At 37.8% G+C, this 14265-nt stretch overlaps 1 protein-coding gene across 4 annotated transcripts; it reads right to left on the reverse strand.

Moving 5' to 3' along the window:
• Positions 1 to 5972: 5972 nt before the first annotated feature.
• LOC139896154 (xanthine dehydrogenase 1-like) lies at positions 5973 to 13969 on the reverse strand. 4 transcript variants are annotated; one of them, XM_071878741.1, is made up of 15 exons: positions 13843 to 13969; positions 13557 to 13650; positions 13364 to 13472; positions 11402 to 12744; position 10861; positions 10239 to 10631; positions 9837 to 10151; positions 9072 to 9311; positions 8702 to 8986; positions 7536 to 7757; positions 7178 to 7339; positions 6960 to 7094; positions 6646 to 6882; positions 6337 to 6510; positions 5973 to 6215 (listed from the first exon to the last, which is right to left on the reverse strand). In XM_071878741.1, exons 1-15 carry the CDS (start codon positions 13967 to 13969, stop codon positions 5973 to 5975), a joined length of 4080 nt encoding a protein of 1359 aa, XP_071734842.1. The 4 variants fall into 4 exon arrangements, with proteins under 4 accessions (XP_071734842.1, XP_071734840.1, XP_071734841.1 ...); XM_071878739.1 differs by lacking the exon at position 10861 and having other exon boundaries at positions 10239 to 10652; positions 11404 to 12744; XM_071878740.1 differs by lacking the exon at position 10861 and having other exon boundaries at positions 10239 to 10645; positions 11406 to 12744; positions 13557 to 13656.
• Between the last annotated feature and the right edge of the window lie 296 nt (positions 13970 to 14265).

The raw sequence follows: 14265 nt of genomic DNA on the forward strand, positions 1-14265 counted from the left end.
TAAATAACAATATTCAATATTGAGTTTCTTGCTTAATTAGTTCACCAGTTCCAAACAATATTAGGGTAATCAATTAGGATTAGTTGTGAGAAACAATATAATCAGTTACAAATAGTGTTAGGAAAAAGAACAAGGTAGCTGATCCAATTAGTAAATGGAGGAACATATATTGTTCCTCCATTTACATAATTTTGGTTGCATATACCTGCAATTCAACAATATCAGTCACAAATATTTTCAAATACAGAAGCAACAATCACAAGAAAAGAAAAACCGTGACGGATGCCATAAATCATGGTGTAGCTGATCCATTCACCAACCTGCGAACACACGCAAATTTGTTGTTGCATATAACCAGGGCAAACCTTTAGCAAGAAAAAAACACTACGTAGGATTAGTGTTAACAAAATCACCATAATCCACAACCATAAAATAATAATAAAAAACTATCTACTGATTTTAAGCATATTAAAAGCATACTTATAATTTTTGAGGGCAACAATATAACGACTCGTCCTAATCCATCTGGACGAATACATTACATTTGGTTACACCGCGAGGTACTTGACCTCTATATGATACATTTTACAAACGTTGCATTCGTTTTTAAAAGACAAACTTTCATTACATCGAAAGTTGACAGCATGCATACCATTTCATAATATATCCAACTATAATTGACTTAATAATAATCTTGATGAACTCGACGACTCGAATGCAACATCTTTTGAAATATGTCATGAATGACTCCAAGTAATATCTCTAATATGAGCAAATGCACAGCGGAAGATTTCTTTCATACCTGAGAATAAACATGCTTTCAAGTGTCAACCAAAAGGTTGGTGAGTTCATTAGTTTATCATAAACAATCATTTTCAATAATATAATAGACCACAAGATTTCCTTTATTCAATAATCATACACTCGCAAGTGTTTAAAAATCATTCATATGGATTGAACACCTGGTAACCGACATTAACAAGATGCATATAAGAATATCCCCTATCATTCCGGGACATCCATCGGACATGATAAACAATATTGTAAACTGTGTTCATGGGGCTGGGCTTCACCCTAAGTTTCAGAAGAATCCTCTTAGCATGATACAAAAGAAACTGCAAGTATATAAAATATGGTAAATTTAATTTGACATTCTATGTATAGCATATATCTCCATTTGATCATATTAAATATATTTTAATATCAGTACTGATTGTTTACAAACCCATGCTAAAATGATGAGTAATTAAAAGTATATAAATGAAATATCATCACATAACTGCTACTTAAGTATCATCATAGTACTGTTAAAAAGGTTAAAAAATTTATAATGAAATCAAACAATTGTACTCTATATATAGAAATTACTCCACTGTTACTGTATATAGATAGAAATTACCGTTCTGGCCCATCATTCTTGTTTGAAAAACGATATCAATGTCACAAACCATTCCTATTTCACCATTTGCTGTAAAAAAATCACAATAAGTTTATTGGGCATAATTCTTGTTGTTCTTAAGAAAGAAAGTGTCAAAGTGAAATCGATAAAGCAAGTTATTCGACTTGCTGTCCTTGCTGTAAATAATCACACGGGTTCTACATGTTAATACAACACAACATAAGATTGTAAAATAATATGATTTGCTTGTATCCTGCCAATATTGAATAACTTTTTGATACCTCTTTTAGAGATTCAACATGAAAAACTGAATTTGCAACAAAATATATGACACAAAAGATAAAACATAAAAATTATCAATTGGTCAAGAATATAGCATACTTGGGACAACGGATGTTTGATGAAAACCAATATTGACAACGATTCATGAGGTTCAACAATCATTTAGATAAAAACCAATATTGAAAACCAATATAGTAAGTAAATACTCACCTGCTGGTGCAACAATCGGTTAGATGATCATCGCATTGACAATCGGCTGTCCCACGAAATCATAAAATCATAGGGTTAGCTGATAATCGCACAGACAAAAAACCCACGAAATCAAAAACCCTAGGGTTAAATCACAAAGGCCGTCACGGAATCAAAAACCCTAAGGTTAAAACAAAAAATCACTGCTGCGAAATCAGAAAGCCCATTGTGAATCGATAATCCCACAATTTTTTGATGTAAGTCGACAATTTACGGGAGAGATTTTGATGTAACTCGACGAAGGAGACAAAAGCTTTAGGGTTTTTTGTTTTCTGTACTTTGAAGTGAATGAATGAAATCGTATAGAACCTTCTTCCCGTGTTAATTTTAAGGGGTAATATTGGAAGGTTTGTGATTAAGGTTATAGTTATAAGGTTATGGTTAGATCTAATGGTTATTAAGCAAGGGTAATAGAGGTCTTTTTTATTTTTTATCTAAGAGTCCAAATTCAATAATACTAAAAAAGTATACCTCAATTTTTCTTTTCTTTTAATGTATAGTGTGTGTGTGTGTATATATATATATATATATATATATATATATATATATATATATATATATATATATTCAAATATAAATATTCAAATGTATTTATATGTATATTAAACGTATTTATTATAACATATTATTATACGTGTGTGTGTGTATATATATATATATATATATATATATATATATATATATATATATATATATATATATATATATATATATATATAATATGTATAAAAGTATTATCAAGCAAATATATATCTTGCTCCATACGATATAGTAAGCTGGAAGTTTGCATCCTCGGTTGAGTAGAAGAGATCATTTCTTATCATTTAGGCGATTTGTGGAATATGTTCATATTCCCATTGTTGTACCAAAATCAACGCTCCGTTTATACCCACACCTCTCGAATTTTCTTCGGCAATACACATATTCTTGTATATTTGTGTAAGCACTGCACTACCCCCAACTCAAAGGTACCTCGAGAGTATGGTCGATAATGTTAAACAACCAGTTCAAATGGACATTGTATGAGTTGACGTCGGGAAATAAAACACCACCAATTAAAGCTAGTAAATATACCCTAGCTCATGTCGGTGAGACTAATCAGTCTCTCCAAGCTGGGTTTTTGTAGTATTTATCAATTTGGCAATTTTAATTCTACCACCTTTCAAATCAGTAGGTTCTTTTCAATCCCTAACCATTCTCTAGCCAGAATAGCCCACTCATCCACCGGTAATGTACGCCATATCCCGGATACAACCCCCCATCAATCGGTAAACCCCATAGGATTTGCATATCCTACAAGGTTACCGTGGCTTCCCCCAGTCGAAAAGTGAAAGGTATGCGTCTCCGGACGCCACCTCTCAACTAAAGATGTTATTAGAGCATGGTCTAATTTAAAAACCCTAATCTAAAAACAAGCCCTAAACCCACTTGTTGGATATAATTATACACACGGGCATCAATCCCGCGCTCAACAACAAATTTAAAAAGATTCATATCCGCTCACCTAACCTTTATTTGTTCCCCCATAACACCCCTAAAGATCGAATATGACCTCTGAGTTCCGGCTGATTGTAGAAAAAGTAGCTCCTCGTTTACTGGAACAGGTCTTGCTTGAACGTTGAAATCCGCCATTTGTGTTGTTGTAGATGTCGGGAATAAGGAGAAATTTGCAGTTTTTTGAGTTATTTGGTGATGGTTTTCGATTTTCGATGTGTAACCGGCAATCAGAAGGCTGATTATAGATGGTGAGAAACCGACGATAGAAAGGCCGGTTTCAAACGTGGCAGTGCATCGAAAAGACACATCATAAATGGCAATTTAATATTGGCGGTTGAGATTGAAAAACTGGCATTGGAAAGACCGGTTTCTATGACATGACATCTGAGACTTGAAAAAGTACACTTTTTTGACTGACTATATACAGATTCTTTAGAAAGCGGCGTTGGCAACGCCGCCGGTTCTACAAGTTTTGTAAAAGTTTCAATTTACTATTTCTGTAAACTGAATGTAATAAACAATTACTTCAAAAAAAAATCCACAAAGTTACCTAAATTTTCTAGAAATATTAAGAAAATATGCCACACTAGGCATGCAATACCATTTTCCTTCATTAGCGCGTTAGAACTATAAACATAATCTCCCTTGGCATTCACCAACTACGTACTCTAAACTTTTTTTATAGAGCCATATTTGACGTAGTATTTTAAGACACCGAGTGGGAAACCATCAACTATTCTTGGGACGCAAAATAAAATATTATGACAACCTGTAACATGTATTAGAAAATAATACATGATTGCTATAAAAAGGTTTATACTCAAACCATTTTAAGACGCAAATTAACTTGTAGTTCACTAAAGCAATCAATTAAGAGAGTGCTTATGGGAAGTTATGGGGTGCTCAGGCCTTGGCCTCAAATTGTGTTTACAGTTGCGATCTTATTAATTGCCACTGTTGTCATTGCAGAACCATATGGTTATCAAGTTCCAAAATCTAATGGCTGGAACTTACCTAAACCGGATAAACATACATTGTCAAATTCAAAATATATTTATAAATCTCCATCACCAACACCGCCACCGCTAAAACACACATGGCCACATCTACCTCCACCTTACGTTTACAAGTCTCCACCACCACCATCACCATCCCCGCCACCTCCATACGTTTACAAGTCTCCACCTGCATCATCATTCCAGCCACCTCCATACGTTTACAAGTCTCCACCTCCTCCATCACCATCCCCGCCACCACCATACGTTTATAAGTCTCCACCACCACCATCACCGTCTCCCCCACCACCCTATGTTTATAAATCTCCACCTCCACCATCACCTTCCCCACCACCTCCGTACGTTTATAAGTATCCACCTCCACCATCACCTTCACCACCACCTCCGTACGTTTACAAATCTCCACCACCACCGTCACCTTCCCCACCACCTCCATATGTCTACAAATCTCCACCTCCACCATCACCGTCACCGCCACCACCATACATTTATAAGTCTCCACCACCACCATCACCTTCACCACCACCTCCATACGTTTACAAGTCTCCACCACCACCATCACCTACACCACCACCTCCATATGTCTACAAGTCTCCACCACCACCACCACCTTCCCCACCAGCACCTTACGCTTACAAATCTCCACCACCACCATCACCTTCACCACCACCTCCATACGTTTACAAATCTCCTCCACCACCGTCACCATCCCCACCACCTCCATATGTCTACAAGTCTCCACCACCACCATCACAATCCCCACCACCTCCATATGTATACAAGTCTCCTCCTCCATCACCGTCTCCACCACCTCCTTATGTCTACAAGTCTCCTCCACCCCCGCTTCAACCACCTCACCACCCAAATTACTATAAATTACCCCACCTATCATCTAAGACTCTTCCTTCTCCTTCTTACTACTACAAGTCTCCCCCACCACCAAGGCATTATTAAAATCCAGACTTCAACAAACCATAACAAGTGAAGCTGATCAGGCAACATCTTTGTGAAGTTGTCTCAGTTCGGATTCGATTTATTTCCTTTTTCTTTCCTTATATATTCGTATATCAAGTTATACACATGAGTTAACAAGGTCCAAACATGTGATGACCTTTGTTTATTTTATTTTCTTTAAATCATTCATGTCATTCTTTCTTTCTGTTAATTAAATTAAGAAGGATCTTCTCATGCTGTTGTTTGTAGTTCTTCACTTTCCCTTCTATTTGCCAAGAGACAAACCAGTACATTCACATTCAGTTCACAAGAGCTAATCATAATAAGAACTACAACTATTTTGATCATAATCCAAATGTGCGAATTAGTTATGATAAAAATATATTTAATAATCAAATCCCTACTGGCTACTAATTAGAAGCTAAATGAGGTAGGTAAATAATGATCATGATCCAAATGTGTGCGAATTGGTTAAGAGGCTATGGTCACTAGTGCTACTTAATCGTACGTGCTACTTAAGTTCCCCTACAGTTATGCAAGTGGCACCTTTACAAAGCAAAGTGGTTGAACGCTTACTAAACACTGAGTTTAGGTCGGAAATCGGGTTTGGAAAATGGTGCGGTGAAATCATCGGCACAAGCCATACGGATGCGCTCAGGAGTTGCTGGGTTGTCAAGAGGAAACCAGCCATGAGACCCTGATTCAACCCTTGCGGCTATAATTGCATCTTTTATGGCAAAAAACACAGATGAAGCCAGAAAGAATGGAGGTTCACCAACAGCTTTTGATGAATGTACAGCCTTGTCATTAGGAGCATCCTGTGTAACAAACAAATCAAATCGTAATGCAAACACATGAACTTGCAATGAACCGAAAGGTCATACATTTTGCCATTGTACCGTTGCACTATGGATAGGAAGTAAGAATAAAATGTTATACCTTCAATAGAGAAACCTTGAACTTGAAAGGTACATCATTAACAGAAGGAATTTTATAATTTCCAGGGCCACAAGTAAACAGGCAACCTGGTGGGACCCATTTGTGAGCATCGTCACCCCATTTCAGCTCTTCGAGTGCTACCCATCCCATTCCTTGCACAAATGCTCCTTCAATCTGTACATACGCAAATGCGCAGTTTCATCAGTATCGAGAACACTATGCAAACATATCATCGCAGTCCATAAATCATGAACTGTTGCTAAAATGACATAACTCATAACAGAAAACTAAAATGAAACACAAATGAACCTGTCCGACATCAATGGCTGGATTAATGGAGAATCCAAGATCCAAGATGACATCAGCAGCCCTCGTATGAAAGTCCCCGGTCAACGTATCGATTTCCACCTCAGCAAACGCAGCTCCATATGTGAAATACCGAAATGGGTGGCCTTTTCCAGTTGTCCAGTTGAAACCAATGTCGGGAACGATGTAAAACCCGTGCGCAGAAAGGTCTACGCGCTCCAAATAACACGCATTCACTAACTGCAAAAACAATAAAAAAAAATTTATTTATTCTGCTATAATAGTAGCTGAATCAATAAAGCCTATTCGATATGTACCTTCTCGAAAGACGTATGTTTTTTCAGAGTCGCAATTGGCTCCATTCGTGCTTTTAATTGTTTACACGCATCGAGAACTGCAGCCCCGTACATATCAGAACTAGCCGAGGCTGCTGTCGGAGATGCATTGGGAACCTATGCCGACAAATCAAACCGTCAAGAAAAACGGTACATAGTGTCACATTTTAAAGTTAAGTGCATCATGATATGTTATTTACCTTATCAGTACTCGTTTCAGAAATAAAAACGGAACTAAGAGGGATTTCGAATTCAGAAGCAGCAATTTGGGCAACCTTTGTACGCAAACCCTGACCCATTTCGACACCGCCATGGGTGACCAACACGGTTCCATCTGTATACACTTGAACAAGTGCACCTGCCTGCACGCATTAAACATAACTACTAAAAAAATGGACAAAAATACAAGAACAGTCCCTGTGGTTTGTACAAATTTGCAGGTTCAGTCCCTAAACTTTTTTTTCGACAAGGAGTTCCAACGTCACATTATAAAATTCCGTTAAATTGCGTCACATGCCTTGCACATGAGAGTTAATAATCAAACACGAAACCGCGTACCTGGTTCATGAACTTTCGGTTAAATGAAATGCCGAATTTAGTCGGAATCATAGCAATTCCACGTTTCTTCCATCGATTACAAAGATTGAACTTGTCAACTTCGCTTCTAACTTTTAAAAAGTTGCATGATTTCTTAAGTTGATCCCAAAGCCGCTGTAAAGTACAGTCTTCAACTCGTTGACCGTAGCGTAATATCGATCCTTCACTTATGAAATTAAGTTCCTAAATAAATAAACTATTTATTATTAGTATGAACTAGTTTTTGAACCCTCGCTTCGCACCGGTGGTTCGATTTTTAATGTATTTTATTGTGTTTAGTTACGTAGCCTGCGAGTGAAAAATCAACATATATGAATAGTACCCTAAATATTTAGCGTTTTTTTGAAAGTGTCCGTTTTGCGTATAGTTAGTGACATTGTGTTCATAAAATTATTATTTCGAGTTTAAGGATGGTGTCGGAAAAATTTAACTCGTTGCGAGCGAGAAGATATGACCTGTTGAATATTTGAGTGGAGTTTATTTAAGATATTTTATGAAAATTTTGATTTGACGCTTTAACCCCCTGTGTTGGGGGTCGATTTTAATTTTTGAACAAAGTGTGGTGGGCTTTTGTGGTGTTACTTGAAAGAAAGAAGGGAAAAGGGGGGAAAAAAGGTGAAAAGACGAAAATACCCCTGGTACTATTCATAAGTTTTGTCTAATAGTTAATATGGTAATTAGTGTTGTAAAAAACGGCCGAGACGGGCGTCGCAACGGTTTTACCACGCTACCGTTGCAACGGACCTAGAAGCGGTTAAAAAGGGTCAACGCTTAAAAAGCAGTCAACAATGTCAAAAGACGGTCAACAACGGCCGAGACGGTTGAGACGAATATTGACCAACGTTGACTTCTTAAATAAATTTCAAAAGAAACATTTCAAACATTAATATTTCAAATTAAAGGCAAATAACTATGTTTACTTTGAAATATTTATGTTTGAAATATATATAAAAAGTCAACGTTAGTCGACATCCGTCTCGACCTCGTCTCGAACCCATTTTTTCCGTTGCGACGTTTCATGGTCCTACCGTATCGACCCCGTCTCGTGTCTTTTTCAACATTGGTATGAATATATCAAACGATACCAATCAACCATAACGAAAACTGACTCAGATCATAAAACGTACTCTGATCTCTTCCGGGCTCTTTTTAACCTCCATTGCAATCCTTTGAATCCAGTTTTCGGTAACGAGCATGCCTTGGGGTACACCGAACCCTCGGAAAGCAGTATTACTAGGATAATTAGTAAAACAAACACTTCCATTAACTCTAACATGCGGGATCTCATAAACGTTATCCGAGTGATACAATGCACGTTCAAGTATTGGTAGAGATAAATCTAGCGAATTCCCCCCATTGTTATAGATTTCAAGATCTAAAGCAAGCACCTTTCCTTCATTCGTGAACCCGACCTAATAATTGCCACAATTTTTAGTCAACAATACGTAATTTCGTAGTTTCGACTGGTCTTTTGACTAGATAATATAATAAATATACCTTGTATTTTCCAAAAAAGCTGTGTCGCTGTCCAGATACCATCATATCGATATCTCTGTCGAGTACGAGTTTTACGGGACGATTCAATATGTATGCGGGTACAGCGGCAACGGCAGCAAAAAAATCCGATCGAGTTTCCTTACCTCCAAATCCACCACCTAGTCGCTTCACCTTGCAAACCACTTTTGACATCGGGAGACCAAGCACTTGTGCTACGTACTTTTGATGCTTTTGTGGTGCCTAAAGACAAGCAAAACCAGCAACAAATTCATACTAGCGACGAAATATTTGATCCATTTGCTTAAAATGGGTCGGTTCAGGTTATGATTTATTTGTAACATGTCAAAAATGAGTAATAATATCATAAACTGGATTAAAATTATATGGGTCAATCAAGTTAAAAGTACAGCATTACTAAACGATACAATTTTGTAATAAAACTTGACACACAAAACAATTTAAAAAATTCAGAAAGAAAAAGAAAATATGCTTTCAGGTGAACGTTGAACAAGACCCAACCTGTTTCGACCAGTCCTGAAAATTGACCCATTTTGGCCCGATGACAACTTGCACGACCCGCCCATTTCCAAAGCACCAATAAATACTCAGGCCTCGTTTGGCTCACGGAATCTAATGGGATTATGGCGGAATTTAAATTGAATTTAGACAAGATGCGTGTCTAAATTCAATTTCAATTCCGCCGGAATACTATTGGATTCCGTGAGCCAAACGGAGCCTTAGATGACTAAAGTGTTTGATGCTTACTTGAGTCGACGAAATCATGTGGACCTCATTACCACCATCCATGGTCCAAACAAAGGTGCTTTGCGGTTCCAAATAAAAGTGTTCTTGACCTCCGATATGAACCTCACCTTCGATAATCTTATGACATTTGTCTGATTTAAAACATAAGTCAACGTCCCCTTTACTTAAAGCCCTATACGAATTTGGATGAAAACTTTTGGCCTTAACAGCATCCTCTATCGATAAGATTGCCGGAAGAACTTCATACTCCACGTTGACTTTTCTTGCAGCAAGTTTCGCATTTTCATGAGTGTCCGCAACAACCACTCCAATAACCTGCATAAAATTTGTAATAAAAAATTATAAATCAGGATACAAATTCACCAAATTTTATAATTTAAGCACACTATTATTTCTATTAACCTGGCCAACGCATGTGACGATCTCAGAAGCGAAAACTTCCTCATCTTCAACAACCGGGCCAGTAGAATTATAACCCGGAATATCTTTAGCAAAAAAGATGCCAGCAAATCCAGGTGATGACCTGGCACCCGAATCATTAATCGAAAGTAAACGAGCGTGAGGCTTCTTACTTAAAATCAAAGCAGCATGTAACCCAGCGGGACCCATCGGTGTGTCATCCGTGTACTCAGCTTCCCCTGTTACTTGAAGACGCGCTGACATATGCACCTCGGGTGACCCCACAGCCGTCCCCTGTTTCGGAACATCGTAATCTTGACTACCCATAACAGATGGACGGTGAAATGACTCAATCGCAGATAAATGCGAAACAGGTACAGATTCATTGAACAAATCCTGACCGTCCATTTTGTTGAGGTGTGGAGACATTTAAACAAAAGCTGGAAAAAAAAAAGTGTCACTAAAAACTGTTTAGGTCACTAAAAAAAATGTCACTAAAAAAAGTGTCACTAAAAACTGGAGACACTTGCACGGATTTTGCAGATTTCGGTAAGCGTGAAACAGAGCAAAACAGTGCAAAAACAGAGAAAAATGATGGTGCACGGTGATGGTGCGCGGCGCGCACCCTGCGCGCACCAGGTGAAACTTGATCAGAAGGTTTGCTCGAAGAATCAAGAGTGCACGGCTCGCACGTTTAAGTGTGCACGGCGCGCACGTTGTCTGGCAGTGAGCTGTCAGCATGTTGATCAACTTTTGCACATGGGATCCGTATTTGGTTGTCCAAGTTGTCACTTTAGGTGCATGTGGGCTACTTTACACCTTGTTTTAGAGCTGTGATCATGCTAATACAAGGGTGTAAAGAGGATCAAGATGGCTAGTTGATGATTACTTAAGCATGCTTATGTATTCTTGTTCTCCTATAAATGTTCCTGATTATAACTCATTGTAAACTCACTACCACGAAATTTAATCAATAAGAACACTCTTTGGTTGGCCGTAGACTAAAGCAATCACAAACGATTGCATATAACCACGTTAAATTCCCGTGTTTTTATCATTCTTGCTTGTGTTACGATTATCACTATATTTTTCGTTTGTTGGAAGTGGGTTAGATAACTTGGGTTATCTTGTCTTGTTTGGGCTCACCTAATCGGGTTTCCTAACACATTTGATGTGACACCCAGAGAAAGAATTTAAAAAAGAAACTTAAAGTCAACGATTTACGAAACTCCACCATGCCACCTGGCGCGTCATCCGACATCAAAACATCCCGCTGCAACGTTTCCAACGAGTTCTGCAACAGTTCCTTGTTCCACTCCTTCCCGACTAGACAACCGTTCGTTTTAACCGCTAATAGCGAAACGGGACCCACACCACCGTACACTATACAAGCATCCGACACAATCCACTTCTGCTTATGTTTTTCAAGATAAACGCGCATTCCAGCGTTTACGAGTGCGATATCATCGTCCCGTCTATGTGCCTGCTTGAACTCTTTCACAAACTCAAACTTGCGAGTCCACGGAACAAAAACCGATAACAGAATCTCGTTACTCCCCAAATCAACTTTTCTATAACCCAAAAAAAACTTCTCTGCCAACGTGTCTCTTACGTTTCCTTTGCAGTCAACGATTCTAAACTTCGCACGTGACGCCATCCAAAGCGGATTCAAGTCTGAAATCGGACTTGCAGTGCAAATATTCCCGCCAACCGATGCAACATTTCTTATTTGAGTTCCCGCAAACCACTTTATTTGTTCAATTATAGCTTTACACGCTGATGTTTCATACACCGATCGCTCTTCAATAACTTTTTTCAGAAATTTCCGAAGCTCTGTAATCCTAACCCCGGCACCTATCTCTACACCATCATCGTTAACGGTCAAAATATTAAGTTCGGGTACATGTGTAACAGCAACGAAAACCGGGTAGTGAATTTTCTTTAACCTGGTTTCGATTCCCAATTCCGTGTTTCCTACAACTAATTTTGCATCAGGGTATCTTGATTTTAAATCCAATACATGTTTTAACAGCAATGGCCTGATCCATTTGATCCCGCCAAAACCGTTTAAACTTAAATAACTCGTCTTCCTCAAAATAAGCTGAGGCGGGAATATGATTTCTTTGTTTGTGTACGAACTTCCATCGATTTCGTTGTAAGAAACTGCCTTATAACCTTTACAGCTACCATCAGCTTGATTGATGGTTTCTTGCGTGGGCCCACAAGAACATGGTTTACCAGTTGAAGGACAAATAAACTCACCATCTTTAGGTTCTTGTGATGGAACAGAACCATTAGTGTATAACAAATCATTACTTTTTGCAAACACTCGAAACGCGTCGAGAATTGGTCGATAACCGGTACACCGACATAGATTTCCGGCAAGGCTTTCTTCGATTTGTTCTTCGGTAGGTGGAGTTTTGGTAGACCGTAATAACGCATACATCGACATGACAAATCCCGGTGTACAGAATCCGCATTGTGAGCCGTGACGACTTGCTAATGATTCCTGCAGATATTTATAAAGATTGAATATTGTTATTAAAATTTAGAGTAAATTACACCGATCATCCCTATGGTTTACACTAGATAGATTATATTCAGCAGAAATATCAAGAATGGTTCCTCTGGTTTGTATCGGAAATAGTCCTTGTGATTTGTTTTTGAATCATCGATGGTCCCGGTGGTTTGCATTTTGAATCACCCGATGTTCCTTGTGTTTTGCATTTTTTTTCATCAAAAATGGTCCCTGATTTTTTCGTCAAAGATCTACACCATGGGGACCATCGGTGATGTAAAATGCAAATCACATGGACCATCCTTGACGAAAAAAATTCTGGGGACCACTAGTGATTCTTGATACGAACCACATAGACCATTCTTGATATTTTGTCTTACATCCATGATGGTTATCTTTCAATAATAATACTGATCATCCCTTACTACATAAGGATTGCACGGCATTAGTACTTGTCACTAACTTTCGTTAAACTATCCCGTTAAATCTAACATTTAGAGGGTAATATAGTATTTTTACCTTTTTTTCTTCTTTACCCAACCCCCACCTACCATAAGTTTAAAATTTATTAATTCAAGAAGCAATGAAATAGTAACCCTAAGTTTTGTACCTGAACAGGATGCAAACCAAATTTCCGATTTCCTAACCCCTCCGCGGTGAGTACGTGCATTCCTTCAACCGAATATAACGGAGCCAAGCACGCATTGATCGCTTGGTGCCTGAAAAAAAAATTAAAACATCAGATAAAGATTATAACATTTTACATAATAACTTGAAAAAGGAGAGTAGATAGACAGACTTACACACATTTCTTGGAATTATGATCAAAGTACGATACCATCACAGTGCAGGCCCCACAACCTCCTTCACCACAGCCAAGCTTAGTTCCTGTTAATCCTACATCTTTATCACCACAAAACAGGTTAACAACAAGGGTGGGTCAGATCATTTAGTCCCAAAACCAAAGCGCATTTTGCCTAATTCTTAGAAGCCTGCCGAAAATCAAGAGATAAAAAAAAAAGAAAAGGAAACCTAAAGCAGTAATCTTCAATTATTAAGAATAATGATGATGAAATTGTGTCATAGTACCTCTGAGATACTCAAGAAGAGTTAGGTGAGCCAAACCATTAGGGAGGAGTTTAAGGACTCCATTAATATACAAAATAGCATCTTTTGGTTCTTTAACGTCATTTTCTTTGTTGATCAATGACCCCATTTCATTCAAGATCGGTGTATATGTATGTATATGATTTGATGGGATAAATAATCGAAATCAACAGTATGTGAGTGGAAGTGTCTAGAATAATAGAAACCCCTGAGCATTCAAAAAATTATTTAGTGTTATAATAATAATAATAATATAGATATGGATAGTCAATTTTGGTGTATACATATAGTCAATTTTGGTACACAAAGTATGTATTTTTATATTGAGATTTTAGGCTATAAATACTCATGAATGCAAGCATTAAACTTGCACCATTTCTCACACTTACAAAGTGTTTCTTTCTT

The sequence above is a fragment of the Rutidosis leptorrhynchoides genome, chromosome 3 (genome assembly GCF_046630445.1).
Source record: "Rutidosis leptorrhynchoides isolate AG116_Rl617_1_P2 chromosome 3, CSIRO_AGI_Rlap_v1, whole genome shotgun sequence".
NCBI classification, from domain to species: Eukaryota; Viridiplantae; Streptophyta; class Magnoliopsida; order Asterales; family Asteraceae; genus Rutidosis; species Rutidosis leptorrhynchoides.

Excerpts from the sequence above, each read along its gene's own strand:
- LOC139896154 (XM_071878738.1), bottom strand. The coding sequence starts at position 13,969 with ATGGGGTCATTGATCAACAAAGAAAATGACGTTAAAGAACCAAAAGAT. Across the intron at positions 7,095-7,177 it reads CTGAAACGAGTACTGATAAG|GTTCCCAATGCATCTCCGAC; the intron begins GTAAATAACATA and ends TTGTCGGCATAG. Across the intron at positions 6,883-6,959 it reads AACATACGTCTTTCGAGAAG|TTAGTGAATGCGTGTTATTT; the intron begins GTACATATCGAA and ends TTGTTTTTGCAG.